General features: G+C 34.5%; 1 protein-coding gene across 1 annotated transcript in view; it reads right to left on the bottom strand.

Moving 5' to 3' along the window:
* LOC149654272 (uncharacterized) overlaps window positions 1-19,600 on the bottom strand; it is a 50,345-nt gene extending 30,745 nt beyond the window's left edge. Inside the window, exon 1 of the mRNA XM_089845189.1 lies at window positions 19,274-19,600. Coding sequence (XP_089701315.1) covers window positions 19,274-19,326 — 53 coding nt within the window. The 5' untranslated portion in view covers window positions 19,327-19,600. The remainder of the gene's footprint in view (window positions 1-19,273) is intronic.
* Between the last annotated feature and the right edge of the window lie 2,395 nt (window positions 19,601-21,995).

Raw genomic sequence — 21,995 nt, 5'->3', positions numbered from 1 at the left:
GAATGTTTTTCAGTTTGTTCCTTAATTTTATACGTTAACCCGTAAAATACTTAGGTTTATAGCAAAGGGAACTACACCTACTTAGCAAAACTCGGTATTCTGGTGTCCCTTCAAAGCCATCTTCGCTATAACCCTTGCATACTATCCATTTATTTTTGTCTCTTACAAGGGCGTGGACTGTTAGGGATATCTTTCTAGTTTTTTATAGTGGGTTGTTCAACGTTAGACTATGTATAGACATCGGCTCGATTTTCGCTGGCTGCCATTTCACGCGGCATCGAAAAAATGTCTAAATCGATTAATCGATTTATTTCTTCATCGATTTTAGGTACATACATAGGAAACTACGTGTCTATAAGTAATCTAGATTCGAGACCGGGTCGCTTACGGAATATTTCAGCCAAGATAAATTGTCCAATAGCGAACGATTAGTGGGTCAAGATCTCTTTTACACTACAGCACGTGACAACACCATTGCCAAAAAAAACACGATGCTAGTGGCTAGATCTAATACGCCAGGGAAGGTATAACCCGCCGGTACATTGAAAGAATTAAAATAAATTATTTCGGTATGTGTCGTGCACGATAACTGACGTAGTTTATCTTGGAGAACTTCGAAGTTTTTATTAGAGATAGAAAACAAGTCAAGTCACACGTGATCGGTATAAATTAATTTATAATAATTAGAAATTTTTTGAAGTTTAATTAAGAAAATGCTTATTTCTAAGAAGTTTGAGACCATACTGATTAAACTAAATCCATGTTATTAATTTTTAGTTTAAGATCTTCCAGTTAATACTCCTTTGAAATAATGGAATTTGAAACATATTTCTGCCTTTCGTTTACAACCTCTTGATACAATATTTATGGTATTTTCCTTGAAAATATAATAATAGAAAAATGCCATGGGGGAATAATTTTCATTAATTATTTCTTAGGGTTTGGGTTTTCCAATTTCAGAGCTCCCTGAGGGTATGACAACGTTACAAGAAAATGAAACAGATACTTTAATATAAATACAATTATCTTGAAGTTGCACTTTCCATTTTTTTATATCGCTTCTTTGGTGCGTAAAAGAAAATAACCCAAGCCCAACTTTACACATCTTTCTGTTACAAACTCTAGTATAAACTTTATATTACAAAACGCGATTAGAAACTTTTGCAACAGTAACGTTTGTTCAATCCTGATATTTCTAACCGCACGCACGTTCATGGGTAATTCTCAAAAGGTCGAGATAAAATCAAAAGAATTCTATACGACTCGACAACTAACCATAGTACAAACCATAGGTAACCGTGTCATTGTCACAGTTCTGGCTCAGTACACACTTTGAGGTATTCCTTCCAGACTAAGTGAAAACAAAGAATAGTGTCCCTTATTTTACATTTCACTGAATTTTAATTTGGACCCTTTTAACGAGAAACGAGTGTTTCTACAGGCAAACCCTTACAATTTGGGTTTAAAAGGTCAAAAATACGGAAATCTTTATTGTTTATGTTCAGTTCGTCGAGGACCGCTTTGCAACGCATTCATTTAGCCTTGCGTGCAATGCACCCCTTAAAAGTTTGACAGAGCGCGAACTCGAACATCGGCACGATCGTCCTACCATTGTTATTATTTCGATACTCGACTTAAGTCCCACTGTTTTGATAGTGACGTTAACAGAAGAACATCTAAAACTTAATATAATCTGTTAATTTTAGACCTTATTTCAAGTTCAGTTAAAATGAAGCGATTGTAACTCAAAAGCATTGGATTCGAACACAATTGCAAAGTTCACGCCTGAAGCTAAAATTCGATTCGATTTTATTTTAGTTCATTAAACAAACTTATAGCTCATTTCGGTTGGAAGGCCTTTGCACTTCACAGAACAACAACACTGCAATTCCTCCTTTACACCCCTATATATTATTTCGATGCATTCAGATTGTTAATCTAAAAATCAATGTTATAAGTTCCCATTCTTTGAACCCTAATGATATTTACAATTGTTAGAATTCCCCCGCAGAATGTCCTGCAAATGAAATGCCCACAGCCTTTTACTTCCACACTATTTAATTCATTTCCCTGTATTATAATATAACTATAGATGTATGTTGTCTTCAATTTCCACCATTAAGTTTAAATCTAAACGAGAAGAGAGGAAACCTTTAAGGAACAAAGGGGGAAATTTTAATGTTTGTTAAACTAAATTAAGCCCTCAAAATCCGGGAGCTTTGGTTGGCTTTTAGTTGAGGTTAAACCCTGCCAGATTACACAATAGATTCCGAACACGTTAATGCGATTTTCGCCCCGTATATAATCGAGGCTCCTTTCCTAATATAAGAGTGTTTCTAAGAATCAAAATTTATTTTAAATTTATGATACAAAACTCAAAAGTGATTAGAAATGTATTGTTGCTTAGGAAAATTAATTGGCGAGTTTTCCCGTGAAAACTCGAATTTTCTGTCGTTAATATTAAATTTTCAGAAGTTATATTAAATTGATATTTTTGGTTTAGAATAAATTGTAAGCAATAAGAGCGTAACGAAAAGGAGTAGAAAGCAAGGTAGACATTATCGTCTCAACTTCCGGTATGAGCACGCTTCTTTCCAAGCCCTCTAATAGGTCCTTTTCAAGTGTGGGTTAAAATAGAGTCTGTCTAATAACTCTCTTCTTACATTGATTACGGGTTACCTGTAATAATTTTAGCACTAACAATAAGGGCATGAAGTGCTTTTAAAAATTACCTGTACAGCGCATGCATGTTTACCTATTTCATAAGAGCAATTTCGTACTCCTACTCACCCAACTTTGTTTATTTTTAGTACAATCAATATTTATTAAAAGCAAAAATTTTAATTAGTCAGCGCTTGCTCCAAGCATCAATTTGTTCAAAAGCCCGAAATATAGCAAACGCAATTTAAAATAATTTAAAATTTAACCCTTTTTAATAACATTATTATACGCGGAGCAACAATTGTTATACAAAATTTAAATCCTGAAGGAGCCCAAATTAAATTTCGTATACTATTATTTCTTAGCCTTAAGGCTTAAGGCATAAAGCGAATCTTTCCTTACACAAGGCGGGGGCACGTGCAGTGGAGCTTCCATTTAAGTCCTTTGTATTCCGAGAAAATTCCTAACCTTTCCACCCACTGGCATAAGCTCTTAAAATTCTCGAGATGGTTTCGCTATTAAAACTTAAAATGAAGAGATAGACTTTTAAAAGTATATTTTTTGGAAACAAAGCGATAAATTGTTAAAAGACAATTTGATGAAAGGTTTTTAAAGAGAAAGTGAAGTGTTAATGGACATATTTCCTACGCCAAAATTATCACCGCAAAAACGGAAATTAACAGAAACATCATCGAAAACTCATTTCCGCAATTTTAACAATAAATGTTTTAATTTCTTTACGAATATACAGACTTGTACGGTTTTTAATCAAAATTTCGAAAATAGTAACCATAAAATTTATAGGATATGTGCAATAAGTATGACAATACCAATACTTCGTAATGCTAGAGACTTACAGCTCAAGCTAGTTCGAGAACGACAAGCAAGAATTGAAGTACTATACAAATTTTGCAGTCCATCTTCCCCTACTTTGTCTGAACTTACAGCGCCTCACCAAGCTTCTTCGCTTTACCTCGAATCTATGACCTACCTCACTCACTTCATGACAAGCTCCAGTTTGTAACCAGTGACAAACTTATGGAACATATGAACTTATGCCTTAAAGTAAAGACATCCTGAAATTTATACTCAAAACTCGTCACCTTTAAGAGTTGACGAGGAAATTAAAACTTCTTAATTACAGAAATTACAAAGAGGAATAGACACTAACTACCCTTATGTCAAGGTACGCATACGATAGTGCTATTCTTGTAAGGTCTTAATTGATAGTTAATAACCAGTCAGAGCATTATCACCACCTTTTTTTAACCCCACCGCATGACTTTCTATTCCATAACATAATCTTCTTTAAGTAAAACTTTCAAAGTTAAAAGAGTAAAATTCTTCGGGTCCTCTTGATTAACGAGAAAGAGATTTTGGAGAAAAGATTTCAGACCAACTCCATCTAAAACTTTGGCTTTGCTGGAAGATAATTAATTTTTGGGACTATATACTAGCTTAAAGGGAGGACCGGTGCGTTTGATGCGATGGCGGGAAACCTAATGAATCAAAGAGGGGAAAGAGAGGGGGAGGGAATCTTCGGAACAGTAGACCAAAAGGCGGGAATTATTAAGATATCCGCCTTCCCTTCTATAAGGCTCACGCTAACGCCTGCATCATTAATTGGACTAATAAACTCCATAGCTCTGCTTCAATGTTCGCCTAAAGGGTACGTGGGTTAGCTATTTGAGATCAATCTGTACACATAATAAAGACGGTTCTTCTTTACCACTGTATTCAATAATAACTTACCTTTAGGTTCGTTACACATGCGCTCTCTAGACATGTTTGTTAAAGTTCTAGCTTAGAAACCAAGGCTTATGGAATATTAGTATTAGTACTAATCACTCGACGTCATGTAAAATCCCTCTAGAAAATTTTAAAAGTTGTAAAATAGGCTAAACTTCACGATTATTATCATTTATAGGCTAGAGCCCGTTGTATTTCCCGTCTCAAATAGCTATCCCACACTGCATATATTATATTTAATATTAAATTACTCAGTTAATTTCTAGGCAAGACGGTTGGTTGTTCATTGCGAACACATTTCTCAAGACTTAATGGAAATAATTTGAATTATGATTGAAGATGAATTATAGCAATTAAGATTTATTTTTGTTCAATTATTCTATTAGTTTTGACAGCCTATAAATTTTTTGAACTATAATAAATATTTACTTTACAGATAGTTTCGCTAGGGTATATTTAAACTAAACAATTTTTAAACTAGTTAATTTGCAACAATAATTATTAAACCTGATTTAAAGCCTTCATGCACTGAAAAAGGAAGTGAGTTGTCCCTCGAATGCAACACAAATTTTGGGCGGGAACAAGAGTTGGCCGGGGTCATACTGTATGACACGTCGACACCTTGCGCGTGCTTCCGTATTCTTAAGCCAATTACGCGCCAAAATAAACGCGTGAAAAATCTTCATAGCGTAATAATGCAAGGCAGCACGTGGGGGGACATAGGGGGGCACGCTACAATTTTCGCGCGTCTTCTTCCTTGTTTAAGGAACATGTTATGTTATCCCATCCTGTCCAGCGTCCACGCAACTGTATATACCTTTTAGCCATCTTACCTGTCTCTACATTCTACGAACCCCTAGCTTTTATCGGCACTAAACTTCAGTGAAAGCTAGCTATAGGTAATCTGGGAAACCTGGCCACGTCTGTAATAATGAGCTTTCAGTAGAAATCGCGGGATTAGAACACGTAGGGGGGCTATATGTACTCCACATATATATTGCTCTTTAGAAACCGAGAGAGAGAGAAAGTTTAGAAAGCAATTTCAGTTCTTGGCAGGTAGAGCTTTATCTTCAACACATAATTGGCCTTTCATCTGGCCGACAGCGAGACGTAGAGACGTCATCACGTGACTTTAGAAGTCTATATGTAATCCAAGTTTCGAGGGAATAGGTGGTAACTTTATTTATTAGCAGAAAGTTCATTCTACCTCCTTACCTTTGTATATATTCAGAATTATTTAAGACACAAGGGATGTTTACGTTTCCTCAAATGGAACTTTATACTAACAAATTAGATTAACCCCAACAAAAACTAAAGAGTTTTGGATCTAGAATAGGACTTAGTTTACAGACTTCGCCTACGTCTCAACCTTGAGGAATTAAACTACCAAACCACTTCAAGAATATTTCCCTTGTGTTACTAATGTCAACTAATCAGTTTTGTCGAATTCATTACCAAACAATTAAACAAACAAACCGTGCACTTTCTCAAACATTTTTAAGAATAAAGTTAGTGTTACTATATTAAAGTAACTTGTAAATATACGTTGTTTTGGCTCTTCGAATCAAATAAAGTTTTATCAAGAAGCGATATCTAGTTTACTAGGGAGAAGTTATAAATTCGCCATATATCTAGCTTTATTTCTAGTCCAAACGTAGGTCCGGAGTTAATCCCCGCCTCTAAATTACAACCAGCATCTCATTTGTTCTTGAAAACTCACGTCAGCGCGACGCGAATGACGAAAATTACTTGTATTTTCCGACTGAGGAGAGACGAAATGGCCCGGCCTCCTTTTACGTCCCCCCTTGTATTTTGAAAGGGGGACTGGGACTATGGCGCGGCGAATACTTAGGCATCTTATCTTTCTCCCTAGTAAACTAGATATCGCTTCTTGGTTTTATATTCGACATATATAAACTCTTTTTTCCAAAAAGTGACTCTTCGGGGGCTACCCTTGGCACTTCATTGGTCTCAGAATCCCCTACGTCTTTTAAAACAACTCTTGATTCTTTAGCTTTAGATGCTATATTTAAAGATAGCCTTGTTGTTCCATGGCTTATCAAAATTCCTGGAGCGTTTTGTTTCCCCTCCTCCAGTGCACTGGTATCTAAAACACAAGTCACGTTCTGCCTTGTAAATCCTAATTATACGTGCCTTAATTTTACTAAAAGACTGTACCGCTTGTAAGAGAATGAATCTTGACTCCTTGTTTATTCCTAAATGGCGCGAAAGATTTTTTTGGCTTCTGACAGCTAGTATGCGGACATAGGATGACATGAATATCTCCAGATATCTCGTGACAACCTGTTGTTGCTTTGAACTTCTAAGGAATTAACGCTTAAATTATAGTTTTGAATATAAAGCGATGTTGAAAATTAATATACTGGAATTTAACTTTAATAAACGTCAAATGTGTATGCTTTGTTCCAAATTGTCAAAAGGCACAATTTTGAACCTTAATATGCAAAGCTCTGAATTGAGATTATTTGGCAGGTTTAAACTATGCTGATATTAATTAAGGCTGAACAGTAAAGACCGAAAATTTATAGATATGTCTTTGTTTTTATGTACAAAGTGTGTCTGATAAGTCTGTCATAAATTCAAGGGGATGTTCTTTTTACCGATTTTGAGTCAAAAATGTAACTTCTAACTCCATTTCGAGTAAAGATTGGATGGAGTATTTTATGGATAACCCCTTAAATTTAATTAAGAAACTGATAAGACAATGATTTCTAATTTAATTAAGGGTCATCCCTAAAACACTTCAATTATAACTCGAAAACAGTACTGGGCCAAACGGCAAAATGTTCGATTCTTTACCATAGATAATCTTCTGATAACTTCAAATAGGGGATATTGTCAACATTTTGAAAAAGATTAATTTCTCATACACCCCTTGAACTGATAATATTCAATTACTGTTTATGTCTCAAAGTTACTAATTCTCAGAACACAAACTTGAAGGAGTAATCCCATAACTGACATATTTTCAAAAGCGTCAAACTGACGTTAAAGTCTCTTGACAAAGCCACTCCTTCAAGACTTTACTGAGCATTTTTTTTAACAAGTGAGTCAAAATTACCATTGAGAAACTTGTGTTTTATTGATGCCGTAAAAGCCCCTCAAACTATCATAATATATTCAAAAAGAATGTCAGTTTTTTTTTCAAGGCAAGAAAAGTATACTTTATTTGTGAACCTGTCAATTCGACCTAAAACTCGATGCACCCCCATGACTTAAAATTCTACGTTGCTTTGTTCGGATATTTGTGAAGAGAATAGGTCTAAGAAGGAAAAAATAAACAAAAATTTATCGATAAAACGCCATAAAGGGTTAAGGAAAATAATTCGATTTATCGACTGGCTATAGTTCTACTTTGTAATAATAGAAACCACTTTTATCTTTTATCAACTGCATGCCTCAGGCGATAGGTTCCAATTGAATATGAAGGGTTGATTTGAGCCGTAATTAACCAAGGCTTACCTATTGAGTTTAACAAGGGCAGTTTAAAGTTTCTTAAGGTACAAAGCTGAAACCTCATGAGAGATAAAATGCTACTGAAGAAAAAAGAAATGAAGCAGGCGTCAAAAAGTCTCTCCAAACTCAATTTATCCTATAAGTCACTCTTTATTGAGTGAAAATATTTTCTGACAAGGCAAATCTAACATTTTTCTGCACTATTTTTCTTGTATCGAAACTCCGAATATATACCTATAAAAAGAAAATAGAATTTTAAGTTGCCAAGAAATCCCGTGACAATCATTCGAAAATATTATTTCCGTAAACCGCGATATACTTTCGATGTGAAATGCTGCTGCTACAACCAAGGGTAGGCTACTCTTTATGGATTAATATACGTTCAAGCTTACTCTGTACTAAACACTCGCGATGAAAATGGAGGAAAGAAAAAAGGGGGTGTAAAATGGTGATAACAAATTCACTTTCTACTACCAAAATCAAATCGATCACAAAAACCGCAACAACACAAAAGATACGGAAAAGACTAGACTATAGCTTTTATTATGAATTTAGAGCTATGCCTTGAGAATATGGATGTTTTTAGTCGATGGAGCGACGTTTATTACTACAATTTTTCAACGTTCTATAGTCAAGGGGTTTGGTTATCCAAGTGGCAATATTCTAGAGATAAATGATTAAATTCCGAGTCTTTTATGTAAGATGAAAAAATAACATTGAGTAGATGGTAGCTACCGCTGCTTGAACTAACTCACTCTTCTGGCGTTATAAAAATAGTATCATACCCTATCTTATCTGTACTGCAAATGACATACTGGCACATGCTGGCTTACGCTTGCTTACAAGATGAGCTAGGTTTTGTTATTTTCCACCATTTTTTTGGGGGGGACTCCGTGAACCCACGGTCCGCCTTCAAAGCTAAGCCAAAAAAACACGCGTATCGGAAGTATTACAACAACGAAATATTGGCTTCATTTTTTACCCCTGCAGATAAAAAAGGGGGAAAAAGCTAGCGTTATTAATGAAGTATCTTGATTGAGTTAATTAGGTAAATAAGTTAATTTGCAAAGTTGCCAGGATATAATTAATTGCAAAGGAAATGTGAAATGATCGGATTTGATCATAGATTATTTCTTCTACTTGTAATCTTAAACACCTGCCATTTTCTATGCCTTTCTGGTTGAATTAAAGGGGAGGAGCTGTAGAAACCGTCACCACTGACGTCATGCAGGGCTTATTTTAACATAGAATTCACGTGAAATCGACCTGCGACGTGATTAGCTCCCCAACCTTTGCGCGAAGAACTCGAGTGTCAACATCCCTAGTGTTTTCCAAAACATTTGAATCCGTATGCAAAGGCTTAGGGAAGAACTCGAGTGTCAACATCACTAGTGTTTTCCAAAACATTTGAATCCGTATGCAAAGGCTTAGGGAAGAACTCGAGTGTCAACATCACTAGTGTTTTCCAAAACATTTGAATCCGTATGCAAAGGCTTAGGGAAGAACTCGAGTGTCAACATTACTAGTGTTTTCCAAAACATTTGAACCAGTATGCAAAGGCTTAGGGATCAATTAACCAATGAAAGGAGCTCGGAGCTGGTGGTTAAACGAAGTTTTAAGCCCTTCCCCTTACCTTGAACCAAAAATTAGTACATGGAGCCCATAGCCGCTTTAATATTCCAAGTACAAAGCTAGTTTTCTATCCAATAAATAAATAAATAAACGTTTCTGCCTCTCTTGATTCAGAGATTTCTTTTAGCATCTCAAAAAACTCTTTTGTGTTTTACCCTCTCAATCCCAGAGCGAATGAAAGTTGAAAAAAATGAAAGGTTGGTGCGAGGTTAGGTTACAGGCGTACTTATTTTTTATTATTTTTCTCGTAGGGATTTTTATGACTTACAGTTACAATTTTACGATATACTTGGGGATTGTATACAATACAGTATAGTATATCACATAGCTAGCTTCCCAGTACATATTTCCCTCTTAGGGAAGCGTCTAAGAAAAAGAACCCAGTTAAGACCAACGCTATTCGGAGTAGATTCTAAACGCTATTCTTCGCCGCCTTCCCTTACATGAATCAAATGGATGGAATGTTTTTTTTCTCCTTAGTTTTTTATTTAAGCTTAAAGCTTCTGTACCGCGTAAGAAATTGCGCGCTGCTTTCCTTTTCCCGCCAAAAAAGTACCGGAGCTATTTGAAGAAATGGTTAATGAACTAATATTTCATAAAACATTTATTGTAATATTCAAAGATTGAAAATTTATACAAATTTATATCCCTGATTAATAAAGATAGACGTTAAAGGGTTTGATTTTTTTTTAAGAAATTATTTTTAATTAAACCATTTTATTGTATTAACTATGGCAGAAACAGTTTAGGTAGAAGAAGACCTCTGCTATATTGCCCAAGTGTTATTGGTATATAAAGATAGCGAACCCGAGTCCCTATGCTGGCACCAACACTCTTTAATGGAAATCCGAGAAAATTAATCTATCTAGCGTATATATAAAGCCACAACTAACTTCTATATTTTACTCCCACTCATCTTTAAGATAAAACTTTTTGACCTTAAGTAATTGCAGAAAAGAAAGACGTATCTTATTCCAACTGTCTGTGTAAGAAAATTTAAATATATACGTAGCTTCTAGTGACAGGATTTAAATTGCCAATGACTGACGCTTATTTATGTATATCTCTTAAATTGTAACATAAACAACGATTAACCATGGAGTGGTAATACAGTGTTAAAATTTTAAAGCAAGGGTAATTAATAATTACGAAAGTTGTTAACAATAGTTTCGTTAAAATCAGAATCAGTTTAAATAAAAGTATTTTACCATCCTATCCTTTTAAACTCCAATGAATAATTAAACCTTATATTCTAAATTTTTTAATTTTAAAATTATCGCAATATTTATAAACCTATTTCAAATATGCTAGATGGATTAGCTATTTGAGAACGTCTAATAACTTCTTTCGTAAACTTGATTTCCCAACTGAACTGAACTGATGTACCTATAATTATAGTCCTCCTCAGATGGGCCATAAAAATTTGCTCGTCAAAGCCCATAACCGATTTACGAAGTTAACCCAAGGATGCGGTCACTTGCCACCGATTCAACGAGACGCTAAACTTCGCGTCATTTCGCCCTTGCTGCGTCACCGCGTTAATGATCTAATGTACCTTTATGACCTTCTCAAAGGCGCCATCGATATTCCGGTCACCGATTTCTTCGAGTCTAATCCTGAGACACGTACTCGCGGCCATCGCCAAAAACTTCGAAAGCCACGTGCGCGTACCCGGTATTCTTTGCAACACTTTACATACAGGGTATTGAATGACTGGAATGGGCTTCCTATCGCTACCCTTGCCCTTCCGGGGCGAAACTCATTTCGCACTGCCGTAACGGCGCTATTTGACTCTTAATTCAGGCTATACCGAATTTGATCTGCCGTATTAACAATATTTTTCTTTATATATAATTTCATATTTGTAGTTTTTTCATTTAATTTTTTTTATTTCTTGTTGTAATCCTTCACACTTTACCGACGAGGGAGGTTGTACATAAGCCCATGGCTTCACGACCCTTTACCTCATGTCTCTCAAATAAATAAATAAATAAATAAATAAATAAATAAATAAATTTCCATTTAAAACTAGGCCTAGACTTTCATATATATTTATGTAATTCTACATCATCAAATAATTGTATAATTAATTAAAGTAAAATCATTACACCATAGAAGCTCCTCAAATAACTAATCCATTTTATATAGATCGGTCTTGAGTTAGGTATATTATAAGTCATCCGATATATTTTGTTAAATAATTCACCAGTAAACATACCTTTAATCTCAGCTTATTTACTCAAGAGAAACTAATTCCGTATATTTACTTGGTAACTTTTAAGTTGACATTCTCGAAACAAATAATGCATTAAGGAACTCCATTTGAAATGCACCGGTTGGGGGGTACTATTTTTTCTTTTCTTTGAGGGGGACCCCTTTGAGTTCCAGGCTGGTACGAGCCTTTGATACTCAGCACACTAAAAATTTAACGACATCGTTTTTTACTTAATACGGGCCCCGTAATGGAATTCTTGACTGCGTGCTACTAGAAGGTTTGGTTCAATGAAAGAAAGAAGAAACAATATAGGGTATAGTACTCTGAGAGAAACTTTAGGTAATTTAGGCCTTTGCCTACTAGGCCTTCCATTTAGTCGATAAATCGAAATGGTTTAAGCGTTTTATACTTTTTTGATTGCTTGGAAATGGGTCAAATTCGTTTAATTAAAGGACGAGTATTACGGTATTAGTTTTAAATCACTATTTTGTAGATTAAAAACAGCTTAAAAGATAGACAAACAAGCGCAGAATTCATTGTTTTATAACATTGCAAAATTTTAATCACATTTAACGTTCTAACTAAAGTTTCGAGTCGAGATATTTAATTAAAACGAAGTTAATTTTACTTTGTACGATAAGAAACCCTGCTATATGCTTTATAAACTTTAATACAGGCCCAGAGAAATTAATGGGCCTATACTGTGAAATAACCCTATCTCTTGCCATAAAATGCAGGCTGATGTCGAAACCGCTGCCTAGGAACTTCTCAGTTCAGTTCTCTGAAGCTTCTCTAATATCAATTTTATCCTACACGCTTGAATTGATATGATTGACAGGTATATTAAAATTTATCATGAGGAGAACATTATCAAAACATCAGTTTTATCTTGACTCCGGAAGTTCGTCTTGCAGCCTTTATGCAATTATCAATTTAATTAACTGAACGGAGACTCTTTCGGTTATCGAAAATAATGGAACCCTTCAAACGCAATCAAGGATTAACTTGACTGTTAAAAGAAAGGGTAAAATAACAATGTTTAGTTATTTTATATTATTATTATTAAATATTTAAGGTAAGAGGGAAAAGCCACCTTTTAGGGGATTACCTTCCCATGTATTTTGTACGAGCGCCTGTAGAAATGTTTATCTTGCAACACACCACCGCTCAGAAAAAAGTTGTCCACCAGGGGCCATTGAAAATTCATTACATATATGTATATATATATTTTCTTAAATATAATTTTTAAGCGAAAACTATTTGTTTAAGCGTGAAAATTAATATTATACGTTAAAGGGATAGTAGTATATAAATAATATCAGTGCATACATCTTGGGTTACAATTTTTTTAATTATATTTAATTCTGAAACAAATAAAACGAAACCGATTCCAAATTTTTAGAAAAATTCAAAAAAGGCTTAAAATTTATTATTTTAACATAAAAAAATTCTGTACTTGAACAAAAAATTAATCCTTTTGGTTAAAGAAATATTTAGGCATTTGAGGTGTTTTAGAAATCGAACCCAATTTTCCACTGGAATACAGTTATTCTGGACAAACTGACCAATCGTTTTAAATTGAATAATTAAATTTATAATAATTATGGGCTAGAGACATTAAGTATTTATTCAAAGGCAAGACATTATTGAGAGAAAAAAAGACTGAAATAGCGACTTTTGAATAATTTAGTCTATACATTTGGGCGTTGTAACCACACCCAAAAAGTATATAATATAATATTAATGAATAGTGCATCAGGATTTGTCCATCCAGAATTTCAGGGCCCTTTTGTGTTGTATACAGACATAATCTTGTACATCTTGACAGAGAAAGAGGGAGAGAGAGGGAGATAGGGAGAGCCAGTGGGAGAAAGCGGTGGCTCTTCATGTCACTAACAACTGTTGTTCGTCAAAGGGAACAGTACGCGTATATTGGGTGTGGTCTTCCATGAATCTAGGTATTATATGACCTTAATTCAATTTTCTGACTTTTAGTGCCAAGCCCCTCTAAAACATAGTCTAACAATCTACTGTATAAACCCTTGAGACCTCGTACCTAACATACTAAAAATAGGCCTAAATCAATTCAAACATCAATCAAGTTAAGAAAGGAACATTTGTAAGGTTTAGATACATTATAACAGAAGAACGTGTACTCTGATAAAAACAATGTGTATAATTTACAGGTGTTTTTTTAATTTCCCACCTATCTGTTATCTTAATTCACTCTTCTAAAATTCATTGCGCCGACTTTAATGCATGCTTAAGGCTAATTTTTGATTAAATGCAACCTTCTAAATATTTTGAATACTGTTGTTTAATTTTTTTATACTGAACTACAGAGTCCAAAAATGGGAAACGAACTTATCTTAGTTAATTTCGTAAAGAAGGAAGTTGTCTAGGGAGGTTTTAATTTCCGGAAAAAAGGGTTACAGATTATCCAGAAAAAGTAATTTTTACGTTGCAGTCCTAATAGGAATCAGGTTTAGTTCAGTTCAGTGAAAGGTTTATATAGCAAGAGAGGAAATACAACGTGGTCAGATCAGATTCATCCTGAGAACGGAAATAGACTTAGGAAAATCGTTTTCTTAGACGATATTATATCGCTTTCCAATACTTTTTTTCAATAGAAACTATTATACGGGTTAAGACACAGGTTGAATATGTTTGTCTAAATCACCCATAGGCTAGGGATTTCCGAAACCGAATTGGTGAAACTTACGGTCAACCATAAAATCTGTTGCACACGAAAATCTACTATGAAGTACCTTGGTAATCTCACAAAGAAAATGGAGGGAACAATTTCGCAACGGCATTGCACCGACTAAGGAACTGTTAAGACTTAAGACCCCCTGTTTTTACGAGTTTCTCCATCCCCACTCGACGATTTTTGTGGCCTCGTAAAAGAGACCCCGAGAAAAGCTACTCTTACTTCCGGTCCGTTTGGATATAAATGCTATAGGATCCTCTCAATTGACGAAACGAAAAGAGAGCCTCGCGGTCAAACGGATATGTCTGTATATGGTTAGGTTAGTGGCCCATTTCCGGTATGGTTTTACGTTTCCGTATTCATGTCCCAGAGATAAAGTTTGTTGTTTTTGCATATTGGGGTTTATCATATGACAAAAACAATACATGTCTATATATATTTGATTTGGAAGTTGATGTCCAATTGGATTTTTTCGTGTTTTCCAAACATTAGGGATACGAGTTGCTAATTTATTGGTAATTAAAAATAAATTACTTAGTTGAAAATAAGTAAGAATAAATTATGGTTAAACTTTCGGTTTAAAACTTAACTAGCTAATAACTTGCCGAGTTGTATGTAAACTTTCGGTTTCAAACTTAACTATCTAAATTTCTTAAGTTGTTTTTACGAAACCCTTTAAATCTTTCGAGGCAAGTTCAAAGGAATAAAGAAACAAGATCATTTCGATTAGTAAAATGAGGTCAAAGTGGGCTGAAAGGTTTCACTGTAAAAAAATAGACGATTTCAGTTTAAAACACGATATGCCCTAAGCAAGCCCTTGAGATAGTTTTGAGTTAGGGTCAAGTAGAACTGAGCGCGAGTAATCTCAAAGTTTGACTTGAAACTGCCCATCCACTCTTTGGATCGGGCTCTAAATACTGATACTTTTTTGCAACGTCTTGGACACCGTGACTGTACGAGAAGAAAAATCACATTGGGAACACGCCTGCCGGTAAATTGCCTACAATGTTCGCAATCTGGTCTTTGACTTTTTTTTATTAGAATTACTTGGAGTCTAGGCTAGTCCAGACTTCTTTCTGTACGAAAGTCAGGCATTTTTTCGCCTCAGGGTTGGTATCTAAGCATTGGGAATTAGACCTAAGTCAATTTCATTCGTAAAATGCTCCAAACACGAAGATACGGCGAAGTTATACGTAATGTAAACATTCGCGGACGAAAAGTAGGACGTGAATTCTCTAGATGAAATAGACCAATATTCTCTCGCTAAATTAAGTAACTTAGTCCGTAAGTTTCAAGTTTTGTAGTTTGTTAGTAGCTATACTATAAGTGTTTATAAATTTCCTTGAAGTATACATTACCACGAATACATACGGATTAATAGGAATAATTGTGAAGCTATTTTCTCAACGTATCTAGGGGGCTTTGTGGGAGGAGCTAGACCAATCATGACGAATAATATATCTCTCTGCGTATTGCAATTTGCGCGCTCACGCCTGGCCTCGGATTGGTACCTACCAATTACATCACAGCTAGAAACTCGTCAAAATTATGACGCCCGGCCCACAAAACCAGCTTACAAATTAACACGAGAGATATGGAGGCACAGTGATTCCTTTCAGCTTTATGTATCCCTGACAATCTGTGTATTTATCTCAATAGAGCTTAAGTATTCTATAAATTATACTAGATACTTTCTAGTTTATACTAAATGAAACTTATTTCATAGCAAAGGGATTTTTTCTTCTTCAAATTCCGATGAGATTAAAGAGATTTTTCAAGAAGCGATTTTTTTAAACTGCATAATATATTCTGGGAATTTCTTAGCTTAAATATTCTATTAAGTCTACCAGACTAGATAGCTTCCAGTTAAAACTAAATGAATCTTTATTCCATTGCGAAGGGATTTTTATATTTTTTCGTCTTCAAATTCCGGAAATATTGAGATGAAAGAGCATCTAGAAACGATTTTTAAAACTGCATGATATATTCTGGGAAATTCTTTGAAATTTACAGGCCACGCCCATCCGTGCGTTTTTCAACTTTTTCTTTACATATCACACTAAAACGAGAAGCCTACAGGCTCGACTAGTGAACCCGTTCAACTTATTAAAATTAACGAAGCGGATATTGAGAAACTCGTGGAGAAATATTCGACTTTCTAGCCTATTACGTATTAAATGTTTTAAAGTGATCGTAGTATAAAAAAACTCAAGGAAATATGTTATTCAGATCAGATATTCAACTGCCTATCGCATTTCAAAGCTCCCATCAAAACTTCAAAGGTACCTATTCGAATATTCAGCTTTGGCTCTATTGAGGGTTTTTTTTTATTTTTGTCTGTTTTGAATTTGGGCTTGGTCAAATTGCGGTACGCGTTGGTTTGGTTTTATCAGAGTTTTATTTTTATCACAGTGTAAAGGAACATACGTGTGAAGTAAGAAAAAGGGACCGTAAGACTTTATCTTTAGAAGAAAAAAAAATCAATTTTTAAAGGTTAGTTTTTGATGATTTAAGCTAAACCTAATTTCTGATTTTGTTTTTCTTCGTTTGCAATTGTTAGCGTGGGCGAATTTACGTTTATTGTTTGTTTAATGAAGTTCGTTAGGCGCATCGGAAATGAGTGGGTTAAAGTAAATATTGTACAAAATGGGGTGCAAAATTAACTTTAATTGAATTATAGTCGTAGAAAAGTTAATTTATCAATTTTAATTTTGTAAAAATTAAAATCCCTTTTATAGCATGTAGTCTATAAGAAATCATCTACAAAAAAATAAGTGGTAAATTATATGGTAAAATTACTGTATGTTACAAATCAGTATTTTACTGTGATATTTGTTAAGTTATCCGTAATTTATAGAAGTATTTGACAAAAAAACGGTAATTTTAAGCCTTTGGTAACAATACCCATTCAAGTCTCTACTTAAACGTGCAAAATTGTAAAGTCAAACCAGTTTCAATTGAAATACTAACCAAAAATAATATTATACGCGGTTAAATTTGAAAATTTTATTTCTGAATGTTTCAATAGCGTTTCTTAATTTAATTAAGGTTTTGATAATTAATTTATTCTTTTAATTAAAATGGAATGCAAATCCCTTGGAGAAGCTTATATATTTTCCGTTTTTCGTGGCTTATTTTGAGAGATGGTATAAACGCAGTCGGAAATATGGGATTCCGTGGGTGGTTGGGGGAAACTTGGTTAGTATTTAATAAAACCTTGTTGCGAGAATAATTGTCTTTGTTTTAATAAGGTTCCTAAGCCTTTAAGGCGTGTAATTGCGAGAATATTAAGCTAAACGGGCCCAAAGTGTTTTATTTAATAACGAAAATATGCTGTTCCAAGTTTTTTTTACTTCTTTTGCATTTGCAAAGGAAAGAAACTCGAAAAATTATTATTGCTCTAAACGCGTGCGAGTTCAAGTATGTTCCAAGAGGTCGGATACTTGCCTTTTTTGCATAAAATTTAAGAGATATTTGAGGTTTAAGGGACAATTTGTATGTTTCTTAATGCCAGCTTAGTCAAATTATATATCCTGAACATATTTTCAGAGAGAAATAAATTTCTTTTCAAAATCAAATTTCGGTACAAGTGTAAATGTCCGACTTATTTGTAGTTCATGCACGTGAAAAGTCGCACGCGATGTTTGGTTCATTTTTCACAGTGAAATTTTACCACAGTCAAACGCGGTATACGTGTATTTTTAATATAACCATATTTTAACGCAAATTTAGTGTATCCGTGTTATCGCAATTGACATGTGAAATTAATTAAATCATTTTATATATATCGTTACAGCGTTTCTTTGCACTGTTATTAAACGTTATTTGGGACGTTTCTGATATTTAGCTATTGTTGTAATTACAAACTTTCAAAACCATATAAAGTTCTCCTGTACTGTCAAGTTATTTTAGTTCTTAATACCATTCAGTAATAGCGTGATTGTTTTACGTTAGTAAACATGTACTTAACTACTTAGGAATATAGGTTTTAATTCAAAATTCGTTACAGATTAACCGTTTAAAGATGAGTAATTTATTTGAGCGAAGTATAAATAAAAATACTAAGGCAACTAATGATATTCATTCATTATAATATTCGTTTTTAATGGAAGGGAAAAAAGGAAGGGGTAATTTCCGTTTGCCATAAACGTATATATAAATATGAAACACTGCAAAGATGTATCGCTCACGAGTCTTTGTACCCAATTTTTGTTAAGCACCGTTTCGCGGTATATTCAACAATTATCATTAAGGTTAATTTTATAGCAGCAGACGATGTCATATTATACATTATATTTATACAGAGTGTTATGAATTATGCGTAGTTAGTTTTATGTGCAGTTTTAAAGTCGTTAAAAGAATATATTGTATTTTGAAAAATTCATGGCGACAAAAAGGCTACTGAAGAACATAATTTTAAACTGTATTTTTCATGAAAAAACTCATTGTATTTCTTAGAGAATTGACCATAAAAATTCCCCGAAACACAACAACTTTAACCAAAACGTTTTGTCACTCAACAAAAATATAACAGAAACAACTTTAGGTATGCAGCAAAAAAGGGCATCAAATTCCCTAAAAGAATTCGCAAAAATGTCTTCCCAAGGGTCCCTAATCTTTTCCTACCCATAGTTTCTTCCCAAACAACCATAAGAACATCGACACGTACAAGAAGTTATGGTAAATAGAGAGTTTAAGCACCTAAACGTAATAAAAACTACATGTTGGCACTGGTTTTTAAATACAAACTTGTATGGTGTAATGTTGTTTACACGTTATTCTGGTCTTGCTTAAACTGTCTATGACTTTCTCAGGTAAACTTTACTTACCGTCCATCGTGACACGGTCCGTGCCGGGCAGTTTCCACGTAAAGATACGGCATTTTGCAGCCGGAGGGGGAAAAACTTCCTTTCCTTTTGACTTCAAGTATCGTAGTGCAACATTCGCGTTATGTCTTCTATACCGAAGAAATGGTCAGTTTTTGGGTAGGAACGTTACTGGTCTTAGGAATTCAGAGTTCTTCAAGTACCCCCAAAGCCCCGTAGAAGTAACGGTGTACCAATGCGGAACGTTCTTGCTACGCTTTAACTCAACGGCTGCTTGCCGACGAGTGACGGCCCGACTGCTCCAATTTGCCGCTTTCTCTACTCTGTCATACTCCCGACTCTCTCTCTCCTACACTCTAACCAACTCAACCCATACTCCTCTTTGGATAAAAAGTGATAATGTTACTTTTAACATTTTACTTAGTAAAAGTATTTTCTTTAGTTGTTTCAATTGTCTATTTTGGCCAAGAACGTAACCAAGGGCAACAATAAATTCTAGGTCAATGTAGTACATCTTAATGACATGCAAAGTCATGAACTACAAAGACTTCTATTTATAATTCATTGAGTTATGATTTCATGAATGAGGTTAAAAAATAAATTTTAAGAGCTGTAACTTCAGTGTAGTGATGTCAGATCCTCTGTCTGTCACGTTAGCCAAGTACTGATTTAAACTGAACCACGAGTCTTTCTCGCTTGACTGAAATGGTTTGGCAACATCTTGTAAAGGCACAACTAACTTTACTGAAAACAATACGATAAATGCAACCATAACGTTAATTTGAATTCCATAACGATGTTTGCTCAGCAAGCATTGAACCATCAGGGCAATCTGTGTTAGAATTAGGGTATTCGTTATTTCGTTTGCTTAGAGTAAACACTGAACTGAACGGCTTCGAAGACACTTTATCCACTTCATTTTATTTTATCGTAAACACTCTCGAGTTTCGTAGCTTGGTTCTCTAAGATAGTGGGAAAAAGCTAGTACCGGAGCATGGTTGGGGTTGCTATGGGAACGAGACCCAACAATTCGGCCTATCCGTTTTACCAACTTCTCGCGCTTGTTTGAAGCTAAAAGTTAGGCACGTGCTTTTCCCCGCCAAAAAAAAAGGGAATCGGTGTTCTGGCAGCACCATCTGCAGCTCCGATCTTTATCGTGGTTTAGAAACCTCTATTTTTCCAGGAAAATTCACGGAAAACCAAAAAAATACGAGAGAAAAAGTGATTCAAGATTCCGCGATGAAGGGGAAAAATGCTATTGTAAAGCCATCAATTTGTTCTAGATGCGAACTCGGTAAAGCCAAATCCCAAGGACTCTACTCGATTCAAGAGAATGAGAATTTAGGTTAAAACGTTGTGGGATTTGGTTTCCAGGAATCCATTTAAATGGGCTTTATACGTTACAGGTTTAGAGTATTATTTAGTTGTTGGATTTGAGATGTGATCTAATTGGGAATTTCGAACTATCTTCAAGTGTTTCGTACGATTTTGTGCCATTTGACGAATCAAATTTTGAAGTTTTTGGAATCGGTCATTTTACAAATGGATAGAATCGAATTCTGCTAATGGAAAACGAATTGAAAGAAATAAAACACGAATGATAAATGAACCAGAGTAGAAAATCTCGAAAGAACATTTAAAATAATGATTATTTTAAATTGGGACTTTGTACATACTCAGGATATCATGAGAAATGATCAAAACTCACTGGAGCACCATTAAATGTGAAGCAAATGACTTAAAGTTAAAAAAGTTATCATGAATTATTGCCTACATGACGGATAATATGTCATTTTCTTCTAAGTATAAGTTAAGTTAATTACATGTATTTTCTTGAATATTGGTTAAAATTTTAAATATTCTGAATTTAATCTTCTTTTTGTGAATTCAGGAAAAAATTAAGTATTACTTCAAGACATTTGTTTAGTCAACAGCCTTGGGCTTACGTTATTTATTTAATCTAGTCAGGTTTGAAATAAATATTTAATTCTGAATTATAATTTTATCAAATCTTCTATACAGCAGGATTATTAAGCGAAATTTAATTTAAGTACTGTATGTACCAACTCAAAGGAGATGGTTTTAGCGCTAATCTTCACCTCCGGGTTCCATACTGATGGGATTTTGCAAAGATGAGATTGGGGACTATGCGATATACAGTTGAAAATTTGTCTGTAAATCCTTCCAAATCAGATTATTTTAATAATCTTAAAACATATTAATCAGAAGCCATTATTAAATCGAGGAATTAAATTTAAAGGGTCTAGCCCTTGAATGTTATGTAGATTAGGTAGGCCTGTATTGTGACGTCAAAGTTGGTAGGGAGGGGCTTAAATCTAACCGGATATAGAAATAGAATCGATCGAGTCACTCTGAATCTAAAAGCTTGCCTATTTCCAAAAAAACTGAGAACTCTAGGAACCCCATTTTACTCCATAAATGGCACCACCCCTTTAAGGGTCCTTATAAAACGATTGTTCATTCCCTGGGTTAAATTAATGGCTTTAACCACGAAGTTAATCTTCTAACTTTTGAGTCAACAAATTCCTAAGTCCATATAGGTCTTTCGGTACATTTCCATAACGATTTTCTATTCTTATTGTCTGAGCCACTGGTTTTGCGCGCACCCAGATTTAAACCCACTAGGAGGTATTTAAATCAGAATAGAGGCGGGAGCTTTGATTATTTCCAGTCCTATTTCCATTTTAATTAATCACTAGATTCA

Source organism: Phalangium opilio, unplaced genomic scaffold (assembly GCF_054372755.1).
Source record: "Phalangium opilio isolate 3A_F unplaced genomic scaffold, DU_Popi_V2 ptg000079l_1, whole genome shotgun sequence".
Classification (NCBI taxonomy): domain Eukaryota; kingdom Metazoa; phylum Arthropoda; class Arachnida; order Opiliones; family Phalangiidae; genus Phalangium; species Phalangium opilio.
This window is presented reverse-complemented; position numbering and strand designations above follow the sequence as displayed.